The 13611-nt window shown below is 43.3% G+C and overlaps 1 protein-coding gene across 1 annotated transcript; it reads left to right on the top strand.

The window, feature by feature from the left end:
• The first annotated feature begins 4280 nt into the window (after positions 1-4280).
• Positions 4281-4433, top strand: LOC114091419 (large ribosomal subunit protein eL39-like). The gene has a single exon (XM_027933878.1). The coding sequence runs from the start codon at positions 4281-4283 to the stop codon at positions 4431-4433; it is 153 nt and encodes a 50-aa protein (XP_027789679.1).
• The last annotated feature ends 9178 nt before the right edge of the window (positions 4434-13611 follow it).

The following is a 13611-nucleotide window of genomic DNA, read 5'->3' as shown; positions in this document are numbered from 1 at the left end:
TCTGTGCTCCTAGCAAATCTGGACAGAACACAGATCCTTTCCTCCATCACAGAATCATGTAGGGGCAATGTTTGTGTAACAAACATAAAAGATGCTGGGTTAAAGGCAGAGCAATACAGAATTGCCTAAATCTTGAGGGACATAAAGGACATCTCTGTTTTTTTTTGTTTGTTTGTTTTTTACAGGAGAGCCCTACTCCCATCACAGCCTAATTCCCTCTGGCCTCCCACTGAGATGCTGTGCTGGAGTTACCCTCTAGGGTTTTTCCTCAGTTTTATTCTATTTCTGAATGTCTTCCAACCCCACCCATCCCTGCTTATTTCCTCTACAGAAGAGATTAACTAGCTCTTTGTTTTCTATTCCCAACTGTTCACCTCTGTGTCCACCCAGGTGTTTTTCCAGACAAAGAGCCTTGTACTCAAGAGGAATGTCTGCCTTAGGGGAAGATGCAGCTGCAGCCTGTTATGATTTTAAATATTAGCCCCTCCCCCAGTTATAATTATAATTACTACTGAAACATGCTCAGGAGAGATGTGGCACAATCGGACAAGCATGTTGGAGGGATCATTTTGGTGAATATTTAGAGGATGCAATGGAGAAGAAAGGGTCAGACCATTGGCTAGGAAACCAGTCAGAATGGCTTTCTCAACAAACAAGGCAAGCAAGATTGGGACTGAACAGGACAGGGCAGTGAGGATGGAAACAGGGACTTAACATGAGAGATCTTTATGAAATAGGATCAGTGGACTTAACAATAGATTGAATAATATCTGGGGCAGGAGTTCATGTAGTGAGAGGCAGGGAGGACCAAGGATCAATCTGAATGTTTGGTCTGGGAAAAAGTGATAAGGATGGTGTTGTTCTGATAGATATAGAACAACGGCAATATTTTGGGGGTGGTTGGGGATTGAACCCAGAACGTGCTAAGCACACACTGAGCTCCAGCTCCAATAATAGCCATATGAATGCTCACTGGCCATATACACTGCATCAAATCATTTGTTGAACATGGTAATATGTCAGGCACTCTGAGTGTTTGACATGTGTCTTAGCCTATTTTGTGATGCTATAACAATACCAGAAACTGGGTAATTTATAATAAAAAGAAAATTATTGAATCACAGTTCTGGAGGGAAATCCAAGATTGAGGGGCTGGCCTTCTTGCTCTGTCATCCCATGGTGAAGGGACAAAGAGATGGCAAGAGAGATGAAAGGAGACTGAACCTATCCTTTATAAAGAAACCACTTCTGCAACAGTGGCAATAATTCACTCATAAGGATGAAGCCCCCACAACCCAAACCTCCCATTATACCCATCTGCCAACACCACCACATTGGGGATCAAGTATCCTACACATAAAAACCACAGCAACGTGTATCATGAGATAAAATGAGACCATTTAATCCTATCAAGAATTGTATCATCACCCAACTTTTCAGATGAAAATGCAGTAACTTTCCCAAGGTTTCACAGACAACAAAAATATATTGTACAAGTTTAGGTATTAAAATATGGATTCCAGTTTGGGATACAATGAATTCGAGGCTCCTGTGGAACATCCTGATAGAAATGCCCCATGGTAGATGGAAATGTAGGTCTGAACTTAGCAGAGAAAACTGTTCTAGAGAAACTGTCATCTCGACAGGGGTTGCAGGGAAGGCCAGGGGAATCAGGATGTAAGTTAGTTAGCTCCTCATCACTGTGACCAAAGTTCCCAACAAGAACAATTTAGAGGGGGAAAGGAAGGTCAGCAGAATAAAATAGACATTATTATTGCTATATGTATATACGTGACTGCATGACCAATGTGATTCTGCAACCTATACCCTCAGAAAAATGAGAAATTATACCCCATCTGATTCAAATGTATGACGTCAAGATCATTGTACTGTCATGTGTATCTAATTAAAACAAATTAGAAAAAAAAAGTTCATACACACACACAAGGAACAATTTAGAGCTGGGAGCTGTGATGCACACCTGTAATCCCAGCATTTCAGGAGGTGGAGGCAGGAGGATCACAAGTTCAAAGCCAGTCTCTGCAATTTAGCAAGGCATTAAGCAACTCAGTGAGACCCTGTCTCAAAACAAAAAGTAAAAAGGGCTGGGAATGTAGCTCGGTGGTAAAAAAGAAGGAGGAGGAGGAGGAGTAGCAAGAGGAAGAAGAAAAAGAAGGAGGAGGAGGAGGAAGAGGAGTAATAGCAGTAGCAGCAGCAAGAGTGGCCTATTGTACCAGCAACTTAGGAGGCTGAAGGAGAAGGATCACAAATTTAAGGCTAGCTTGGAAAACTTGGTGAGACCCTAAGCAATTTAGCAAGTCTCTGTCTCAAATTAAAAATCAAAGGCCTGGGGATGGGGCTCAATAGTAGAGCCCCCTTCGTTTCAAGCTCCAGTACCACCAAAAAGAGAAAAGAAAAAATAAAAAGCCTGGTGTGAGAGTAAAGAGGGGGGAGGGAGGGGAGAATAAGAGAGGAATAGCCCGATAGGGGTAGGGATTTACAGGGATTCTTTTAAGATGGAGAAAATTCTAAGCAGTTTCTAAGATGAAAGGAATGGGCCAAAGCATGGAGGTCAAAGATACAAAGAACAAGAGGAAATAACTAAAGGGGCAATGTCCCAAAGAGTCAGGAAAGGCTGGAACAGAAAGCTACAGTGTGGTCTGTGTGACAGGGGGGACACCTCTGAGGGAAGCAGAGTCTGTTCCAGAGCTGAGCCCAGAGTTTGCTGAAGAGAGAGGTCAGGATGGGCTCAGATATAGGCACCCTCATGGGGCAGAGAAAAAGAAGAAGGAAGGTAAGGAAATCCACATCTCGTTGCTTCCATTTTCCCTGCATATGAAGGAAGGTCATTTTGGGGTTAAAGTGCAGAGGAATGGGGTAGAGCTGGGGACTTGATAGCAACATTGAATGTGTACGAATTCTGGGGAAATGGTTGGAAAGGTGGCATTAACCAGAAATCTGTAGGTTCCCAGCATGGTTGAGAGTAAAGTGGAAGCTGATTAGTGAATTAGCACCAATCTATGTGTTGAGTGGTCTGTTGACAAGAGGGCAGAAGATAACCTGTGGGCTCAATCATATCTGCATGCAGATCCAGAGCAGGGGAAGGAAAAGGAACAAGATTGCAGAGGGTTTAAAAAGTGATATATCAAAGTGGGGCGTGATGGTGCATGCCTGTAATCCCAGCAACTTGGGAAGCTGACAGGAGGATCACAAGTTCAAAGCCAGCCTTGGCAACTTAGCAAGGCCCAAAGCAACTCAGTCCCCAAAGAATCTAAAAGATTTGGAATGGCTAAATTGATTCAGGTCACACACACATTCCAGATAATAGGGAATTTGACACAGAACAGAGGCAAAGAGAACCCTTAGAAGATGATAAAGGGACATTCCAGAATGACAGTTATGCTGCAGGCCAAGAGAGCTAACAGTTCAGAGGGTAGAAAGAGAGATCTGGGGGCTGAATTCAGCAAGAGGACCATAAGTTTGAGGCCAGCCTAGGCAATTTAGGGACACCCTGTCTCAAAAGTTAAAAATTAAAGCCAGGTGTGGTGGCGCTGTAATCCCAGCAGCTCAGGAGGCTGAGGCAGAAGGATCACAAGTTCAAAACCAGCCTCAGCAACTTAGTAAGATTCTGAGCAACTTAGTAAGACCTTGTCTCAAAAAAATAAATAAATAAAAATGAAAAGGGGGGCTGGGGATGTGGCTCAAGCGGTAGCGCGCTCGCCTGGCATGCATGCGGCTTGGGTTCGATCCTCAGCACCACATACAAACAAAGATGTTGTGTCCACCGAAAACTAAAAAATAAATATTAAAATTCTCTCTCTCTCTCTCTCTCTCTCTCTCTCTCTAAAAAAGAAAAATCTTCTCTCCCCCTGGGTTGCAGAGATGCTCAGGGTATCTTAGCCACAAACCATACAACTTTAAAAAAAAAAAAAAAGGGCTGGGGATGTAGCTCAATGGTAGAGCACCACTGGGTTCAATTCCTAGTACTAGAAAGAAAGGAAAGAAGAAGAAAGGAAGGAAAGAAGGGAGGGAGGGAGGGAGGAAAAAGAAAAGAATGAGGGATCTGGAAACAAAGTCTCCAAGAAGAGAATACTGATTTAGAGACAAGTGTATAGAAAACTAAAAGGAAAGAAAAGGCAATCATCAACCCCAGGGAAAACAAGAAGTTGTTTAAAATTGGAAAATGCGACATGTCTTCCTTGTGATTAGTACCTTCGTCCTCATCACACTGTAAATCCCACCTTCCCTTTGTGGTGAGCATACTTGATTCCACTTTCTCCATGTCTTCTCACAAGACTTTCAGGATCAAGTGGTTCCTGGTCAAGAAACAAAACCAAAATCATCCCCAGTGTATTTGGATAAAAATCAAGTACAACTCCAAGAGGAGACATTGGTGGAGAATGGAGCGGGGTCTCCAAGGAATTTACACATGAGACAGTATACACATTTGCTGTATCAAGGTCACAATCATCCTACCACATCAAGCTGAAAATGTCACCATAGTCTGGAAAGCTGGGCATGTTTCATTAGAAATCTGACTTTTCTATTTCTGTGATCTTCAGTAAAGGTTCAGTTGGTTCAGTAATAAATATGTGAAAAAAAATTTTTTGAATCATATAGACCTTAAATATTAGTGGAGGGAGGGGAAGTTAGTATAAAAGTCTTCCCGTACTGAAAAATGGATAGTTAATGAGAAAACTGGAAACTCGAGAAATAATGATATAACACCTCTCCTTGGCAATAGAAAGGAAGCTATCAGAACAGCTACAACAGTATACTGAGTCGGGAGTGGTGGTGCATGCCTGTAAACCTAGCGCCTCAGGAGGCTGAGGCAGAAGGATTGCAAATTCAAAGCCTGCCTCAGCAATGTAGCAAGGCCATAAGCAACTCAGCAAGACCCATCTCTAAATAAAATATAAAAAGGAGCTGGGAATGTGGCTCAGTGGTTAAGCACCCCAGGTTCAAATTTTTTTTTGTGGAGGGATACTGGGGATTGAACTCAGAGGCACTTGACCACTAAGCCACATCCCTAGCCCTATTTTGTATTTTTATTAGAGACAGGGTCTCACTGAGTTGCTTAGTTCCTTGCTAAATTGCTGAGGCTGGCTTTGAACTTGTGATTCTCCTGCCTCTGCCTTCCAAGCCACCGGGATTACAGGTGTGTGCCACTGCGCCCAGCTAAGCACCCCAGGTTCAATCCCCAGTACTAAAAAAATGAGTGACGTAAACAGAAGGGGAGGGTTGGAGGACTTCTGTTTTTCTAGAATTTTAGAGAATTGTTTGATTTTTTTTTTGAACAATGTATGTGTTTTACTTTAACAAAGATGAAAATTAAATGAAAAAAATTGGAATGGGATCTATAGGGGTGAAGTTGAGCATGATAACAGTGATTCCCCCACTCCATAGACTGAGCAGCCTGGTAGACCTCTTCCCAACCTTAGCTTAGTAAGAACCATGTGACTTCTAAGACAGGATAGAACATGAAGTATTCATTTATGGCCGCTAGTAACTGAGCCATTGAAGAGCATGTTCACACTTCAACCCCCACAAATGGCCTGCTAATAACAAGAATGGCAGATTCCTCAGCCTATCATTTCAAAGAAGTTCTGTTCTTTGGTGGACAGGAGACAGAAATGTCTGGGGAGTGTGCACAAACTTGGAGAACTGGTTTCCACCCTGTGAGAGTGTGTGTGTGTGTGTGTGTGTGTGTGTGTATACTCATCCTTTTATCTACATAAAAGAGCTTTGTGCTGGGGAACAGAGAGACAGAGGTACAGAGGAAGAACAGAGTGAGAAGTGCTGGAAGGTCCCTCCTTCCCAACATGAGCTCTGGAGCAAGAAGAAAAGACAAGGGACAAAGAAATTTTCCATAGGAGAGGGACGGGGTATTTAAGAGAAAGGAAGACTTAAAGGTTCAGTTTCCCAGCTGCAGCTGCTCAGATAGGTCTTGCTCCTCTGATAAGAGGAATGGAACATGGTGCCTATAGACATGAACGCACCTGTTTTTTTCTCAGGCCCATATGTGGCCAGGAGGGCTTCTCTGAACTCCTAGTGAGCCACAAGTTAGAGCCAAGATGGCCTGGGTAGGAGAGTGCCAACCACCCACTGGAGGAATGAACTTGGTCTGTCCCCAAGAGTAAGGAAGAAAGGGACAGGCCTGTCCCCTTAAAGTGAGGCAAGGACAAGACTGGGTTCCATGGGGTGAAACAGAATGTGCTGCTGACCACAGATCATGATGGTCACGTCTGGAGAGCACCACAGGCCACGGGACATCAGTAGCTGACAAAAAACAGCATGGGTCCCCAAGACATGGAAGACCTAAAAAAGGACCCACTTTTCCCTCCTCAAGGGGACTATGCTTATGGGTAAATTCTGAGATTATACCTGACCAGGAGGAGTACCCAGGACATGGGGTTCTGAACTCTAATTCAATAGTCATCCCAAATTACCAGCATTCCACTTTTGCCCACTTGAGTTTTGTAAGTAGCTGTAACTATTTACTATTTCTGAATATACTTATTAATATCCTTTGACTTCAGAGGCCACAGAGGCCTGAAAACCTTGTTGTCACAATACTTGGAACAACTGTTCATTGTTAATTGTTATTGACCAGGGCCATGTACTTTAAACCCAGAACCTCATTTATTTTTTTTTTTTAAGAGAGAGAGAGAGACAGAGAGAGAGAGAGAATTTTTAATATTTATTTTTCAGTTCTCGGCGGACACAACATCTTTGTTTGTATGTGGTGCTGAGGATCGAACCCGGGCAGCACGCATGCCAGGCGAGCGCGCTACCACTTGAGCCACATCCCCAGCCCCCCAGAACCTCATTTAATCCTTATACAACTAGTGACAAAGCCCCAACGAAGTCCTTGCTTTACAGGCCAAGGAGCTGGGATTTAAACAGGTGAAATAACTTGACCAAAGTGGTAGTAAGCAGCTGAGCCAAAGTTCAGGCTCAGTCTGTGCTGATTCCCAAACTTCTGCTGACTGAGGAATGATGCGTACAAACTGCTCAGCCACAAAGCTCGGTTTTCTGGAAAACAGCTAGTGTCGGTGAAAGAAAGCACACATGCCCTTTCTGGGGTCTGTTAGCACTCCAGAAAGGTGTTGTTGGAGCCAGGCAGGCCCGGCCAGTGACGCGAGCCAGGCGAAAGCCCTGGCGCTCCAACCTGTTGACAGTAGCAGCGGCACGTATTGAACCAGAACCCAAGAAGCCTTCAACCTGGAGGCATGCTTTTTCCAAACCATGATTTTGAAACAGTTGAGAAATTTCTTCACTTTGGAATGTGTTCAATAAATTTCTGTGAAGTGAGGTATTCAGCTCAACTTCCTTTAAACGTGGGCCAAAGAGCTGTCATCTTAGATCACAAGAAATCATAACATTAACAGCTCTCTGTTCTGGCAAGATGCATCAAGCCCTGTGCCTGCCCTATTAAATTCTTCCACATCTGTCTTCTTCTCTGTCCCATCTTGGATCCCCACATTGGCTGACATCTTTTCCACATCCATCCAAGCACTGCAAGAGCCTACATCTGCTCAGCAGGGGAGGGCTGACCCCTACCCTGGGTTGGGAAGCAGGCTCAGTACTGGGGACCAGAGATGAAGAAACCGTGGTTTCTGCCCTCAAAGAGCTTCCTAAGATAGCTCCCAGATTGAGAAAAAAAAAAAAATAAGAACTTGTGCACAGATTGCTACGCCCCTTCTCAAATCCCCTTCTTCCCTAGTAACCAGAACCCAGTTCTCTCTGGCTGCCTAGTTAAACCACATTTCCCAGTTATCCCTAATCCTTCAAACTGATGATAACCAATGATTATCAATATTTGGTACTTGTTGTTAGCCTCCTTAGCATTGAGTGCACATCCTAGATTTTGTTTTTGTGTGTGAGTGTTCCCCAAGGGGCTTTTTTTTTTTTTTTAGTGGTAGTTGAACGCAACATCTTTATTTTATTTATTTATGTTCATGTGGTGTTGAGGATCGAACCCAGAGCCTTGCACGTTCAAGGCGAGTGCTCTATCACTGAGCCACAACCCCACCCCCACCCCCAGGGGCTTTAAACAAAAATTTATTTTTATTGCTTACAGTTGTGGGAGCTGGCTGGGCACAACTGGATCATTCCCACTTAGGTCCTTGCATGATGTGGCAGTTATCTAACTATCAGGACTGCAGTCAGCTGAAGGCTTGACTGGGCTAGATGTTCGAGATGGTTCATTCAGATGGCTCACAGTTTGTGCTGCTGTTGGCTGGTTATCAACCAGCGTGCTTATAATTGGTCTCTCCATGTACAATTGGTGTTCTCACAGAATTATGGATGGATTCCAGAACAAGCACTCAAGAGGACCATTGAAAAGTTTATGACAGCCAAAAGGCCTAGGACAAGAGTGCAATGGCATACACCTGTAATTCTAGCTACTTGGGAGGCTAAGACATGAGGATCACAAGTTCAAGGCCAGTTTAGGCAATTTAGCAACACCTTATACCAAAATAAAAAGGTCCCAGGATGTAGCTCAGTGGTAGAGTGCCTCTGGGTTCATTCCCTACACATACAACCTAGAACTTCACTTCCACCACATACCATTGGTTAAGCAAGTCACTAAGGCCATCCTGGAGAGGGGAATTAGATACCATATCTCAAGTTAGAAGCAGGGAGATAAGGAGTTGATGACAGTCCTCTCTGATGACTATCTTACCACACCATATAACTGTGGGGATCTGTAGTTATAATTGGTCCCAAGTCAAAATAGGTGTCCATCTGCATTTCTTCATCCATAAATCAGAGCTTCAGGGAGAAAATGGAGGACTCAATGTCATTTTGGCATTAACCTAGTGGTGGGAGAGATATTCAAATGCTGAGAAGTCCACCAAAATCTGAATGCCTCAATGCTTCTGAGCCAAGAGCTTTCCAGACAGGATTAAAGAGTCTGTGAACATCCAATAGCTTTGAATTGGAGATAAAAGTAACTGCTCATCTCTGTTTCTTCTGAAACCACTCACCACCCATCTTCACCCACCTCATGTGGAGGTTAAGTCAAGGCTGGAGCAGAACTAAAATTGGAAAAGGATTGCCTAGAGCTAAATTTGGAGAAAGGCTTTCCTTAGCCCCTTAGCTACCTGCTGGAGTTGGGCTTAGGGCCCAGCATGACCCTTCTCCTGTATCACCTTTGGCTGCAAGAAGAGCAGAGCAGAACATTCCCTCCGAACTTCTACTAATCACACTGGCCTTTGAACCCTCTGGTAGACTAAATAATAGCTCCCCCAAGGCGTCTGTGTCCTAATCCCCCCAAATGGTGAATCTGTTATGTTTCATGGCAGAGGGGAATTCAGTGTGCTGACGGCGTTAAGGTTGCTAATCAATAGACTTTAAGACAGGGAGATTGCTCTGGATTACTGAGCAGGCCCAATAAAATAAAAAACTTTCCTCAAATGTGGAAGAAGGAAGCAGAAGAGCCATTCAGATAAGAAGACAGGACAGTATGAAAGCAGAGGCTGAAGTGATGCAATTATAGTCTTAAAAAATAGCAGCAGGCCATGAGGCAAGGAGAGCAGGGTCTCTAAAAGCTGGAAAAGGCAAGAAAACGGATTCCCTTGAGAGTTCTCAGAAAGGAAGACTTACCAACACTTCGATTTCAACCCAAGTGAGACCCACTTGGGACATCTGCACTGTAGTGAGATACCATGTTTATATTGTTTTAAGATGCTCAATTTATGGTCATTTGTTACAGCAGCAACAAGAAACTAATGCAAACCCAAAGGACCTCAGTGATTAAAATGAAAGAACTCCCAGGGGCCACACACATGCCTTTTGATTTCTAATTTTCAAGAGCAGGAGATAGGCTGAGGATGTGGCTCAGTGATAGAGGACTTGCCTAACATGCATAAGGCACTGGGTTCAATACCTACCACTGCAAAAAAAAAAAAAAAAAGGACCATCTTGTCAAGACCAGCCAGGTCTGTGGGAATGTAAAAAGGATAGGAGAGTGGCAAAAACCAAGAACAGGCTGCTCTCCTGAGAACACATAGGTGGGGGGAGAGAGAGGAGGAAATAGACAGCAATCAAAAGTGGGAACAGAAGAAGACTTCTCTCCCTCACAGGAGGAGTGACTAGGAGAAATGGTTAGTTGGGTGACATAACTTTTCCTCTATTGCACCTTTTGGAAAAACATTCAATAAAAGCAGTCTTAACTCTACAAGCTTTGGCAGATGGATTCGTGTTTGTTTTGGATGCATCTCTGGGTCAGCTGTGGCCTCAGAGCAGCCAAAGTTGCTGATGAAACAAATATCTTATTCTTTTTCTAAAAACAGAAACTAAGATGTGTTTGAACTGTCCTTGACCAGATTCTAAGAAGGAAATTTAAAAAGCCAGAGGAATAGAGCAAGCAGGTAGACAAAGAGGAGCCAGGGAGATGGCCACATTGTGTACTTCAGTTTGCTTGAAACAAAGGCCACAGTGAGCCCTGATCCTTCAAACCAAGGATTATCAAGAATCCAATGCTTGGGAGATTGGGTTTGGAATTCAAAACCCAAAGTAAGTTTCTTTACCTCTCAGAGCAGACAGCTTCCTCTGCTATGGCTAATTAAAAGTAAATGAAGGAGAAATGTGAAACTGGTGGCTTTCTAGGTTGGTATTTATTAGTCCCTCTTCTGTCCACCTGTCATTATGGGACAACTTGGGGTGGGGGAGGAGAAGACAGGAGAGGACAGATGCCGGCTGTTTCTGTTTCCTTACTGTGGATGAGGGGAGTTGTCCTGGGGTATGTGAGGGGGTGGGGAGATTGTAGCAAGTGGGGACAATTCTGGCTCTCCTCTTATGGGAAGATGAAGGGACAACAGGGCACTGTTCACCAAGTTCCAAGGTGGAAAGTATTCCTGAGGCTTCTCCATCTCAGGGCAGCCTGTTCCAGGTCCCGTCCACTTAATTAGGGTGGTCACCTCATGGATGGTGGAAGACTCAGCTGTTAGACACTCTGTGCAGAGAGGGACTCCGACTCTCCCACCCCTCACTTATCTATGTGCTGGGGCTCCTACCTTAAGAATTTGAGTCTCAATTTTGAAAATGCAATCCCTCTCCATCTTCTCTACCAAACACCAACCCTATTACACTAATACATAAATGAATGAATAAATAAGTAGGAAGCCTTTTAACAATCAGGGTTCATTCTGTGTCCCCTGAAAGAGATCTGGTGGAAAAGGGGTCAACCAGATGAGCCATTTACTCATCAGAAACACTGGGGGTGAAGGGAACTCAAAAAATCTCCTATTTCCAAGTCTATCCCCAGGCGTCACATACCCTGGGATGCTTTTGGTTAATCTTCACTTTCTCCTATTTATTTGGCTTAAGGAATTGTAGAAAGTTTTCTACTTTTTATTTTATTTTATTTTGGAAAAAGAAAAGGCATAATTCATTGGATGAAAGATGTAAATATAAACTAAAATAAAATCCTAGAAGACAAACTGGAAGAAAAGAGAATCCAATATTGGTCAAATTCCTGGACAGAAAATACATTTGTAAGCTTTGATGTGAAAATAAGGAAGACAGATGAATTTGAGTAAATAAAAATTTTAAACTGCACTACAACAAAAGCAATGAAAACACAACAACCAAAATAAAAAGACAAACAGACCAGAAAGGGAGCAGTGGGGTAGAAGCTCAAAGAGGCAAATACCACAGATAGAAGAAGACCAACATCTTTGTCATATAAAGAACCTACAAAAATTGGTTTAAGAAATTAAAGTTTGAATACATAAATTAACATCTGCTCACAAATCACTCAAGTGGAAACATTGTTATAAACAAGTATTGCAAAAGATGAAAGCCTGTGGTCATCACAGAAGTACAAATTAAAACAAGGGAAAATGTGATTATTGCCCATCACGATTATTTATTTTTTTCTTTTACATATTTATATAATGAAGGCACTCTTTTTAGTGACACTGAGCATTAGAGATGTCTCAGAGAGTTCTAGATGGCCTGGCCCTGGGCCTACAGTGCTTCTAGAGAGTGGCATTAGGGATACCCAACTCCACAAGAAGGCATTGATGTGCATGACAGCTTAGGAGTTTGGGTTGAAAACTTGGGACGGCTGGCTTCTCTTCCTGTATACAACAAGCCATAAAGATTCTTCTCAAATGGATGTCCTTCACATACCAAGGCTGAAAAGGGGCCTTGAAATCAGAGACTGATAACCTGGCCTGTGATGAACCTGAGTGAAAAATCTTAGAGGTAACCCTGATCTCCCCCTGGCTTCTGCCCCACCCCATGCCTCAGTGTTACTAAAAATTCAGTAAATTTCCTAGAATTTGCCATCCCAGTCCAAACATCCATTTGTCCTATCATTTCTTCATGAATTTATTGTTTTGTCAAAAACATATAAAAGCATCATGCTTTGGTCATTTCTTTGGACTTGGCTCTCTTGTGAAAATCTCCGGGTACATGTATGTTGATATAACGATGATGCTTTTCTGTTGCTCATCAGCTCTTATATTAATTGAGTTCCACAATCCGGCCAGAGAGCCCACAATAAGAAGTAAGGGGCAGAGAGGATCTCTCCCTCCACCTCCAGGACCCTGGGGAATGAGAGAGTGTGAGTCTCCACTGCACTAGGACTGGCTGCCTCCATTGGTTTTAAGCCTTTATGAGAAGCTGAAGGAGCAGAATCCCTACGTGGCCGCGTGCCATGCAGAGCAAGCAGGGGAGCATTGTCCTATTTCTCCGCTCTGCCATACACCAGAGGACCATCAAGGCACAGAATTCTCAACCACATTCCATGAGAGGTGGAATCAGCAGAGGATAACAGCATGAACGGAGTATGTAAGGGAAGGGACCTTGTCTGTCCCATGTCCTGCTCTGTCTCCAGAAGGATGTCAGGCACAGTGCCTTACACAAGCAAGAACTCCGTGCAAAATTCTGAATGAGCAGAAACTGGATGGTCATCGTCAGTCTGAGGAAATAGTTGGGACTGATGGGGTGGGGATTGGGGATGATAGCTGACATATCACACAAGTAGATGGTAGCACAGATTTGATAATATCCCACTATCAAAGCCAGTGTGAGATGGGCATGGTGGTGTATGCCTATAATCCCAGCTACCTGGGAGGTTGAGGCAGGAAGATTGCAAGTTTGAGGCTAGCCTTGACAAGTTTGAGGTTAGCCTCTCTGATTTAGCAAGACCCTGTTTCAAAATACAAAAGAGCTGGGGATGCAGCTCAGTGGTAAAGCACCCTTGAGTTCAATCCCCAGTACTGCAAAAACAAAAACAAACAAAAAATCAATTGTGATCCCAAATGCAATCACTGTGAATCTGGGAAGCTTAAGTTATATTTATAATTCTGAAATATTAAAAACAATCTAAATGTCTGACCATAAATTATGGAATGTGTAATTAATAAAAAGTTATGCAAATCTAGAGTTGGAAATATGTATCACTGGAACTCACAGTTCTCTTCCTTCTGAACACTTGGGTGACTAGTTCCCAGCCCTCCCCACACTGCCTTGCTTTAAGACACGGTTTCATGGCCAGTTCTGTCTAGTACTAGGAGATGATAAATGTTTATTCTGGACTCAAGCATTTATGAGCCCATGAGTGATTCTCCAACACAAAGGAAGACCATGTTC

Source organism: Marmota flaviventris, chromosome 8, assembly GCF_047511675.1.
Source record: "Marmota flaviventris isolate mMarFla1 chromosome 8, mMarFla1.hap1, whole genome shotgun sequence".
Taxonomy (NCBI): domain Eukaryota; kingdom Metazoa; phylum Chordata; class Mammalia; order Rodentia; family Sciuridae; genus Marmota; species Marmota flaviventris.
The sequence above is the reverse complement of the archived record's forward strand: the minus strand, read 5'-3'. Positions and strand labels throughout refer to the sequence as shown.

Bases quoted from the DNA above. Each gene is read 5' to 3' on its own strand.
- LOC114091419 (XM_027933878.1), top strand. From the start codon at position 4,281: ATGTCTTCTCACAAGACTTTCAGGATCAAGTGGTTCCTGGTCAAGAAA.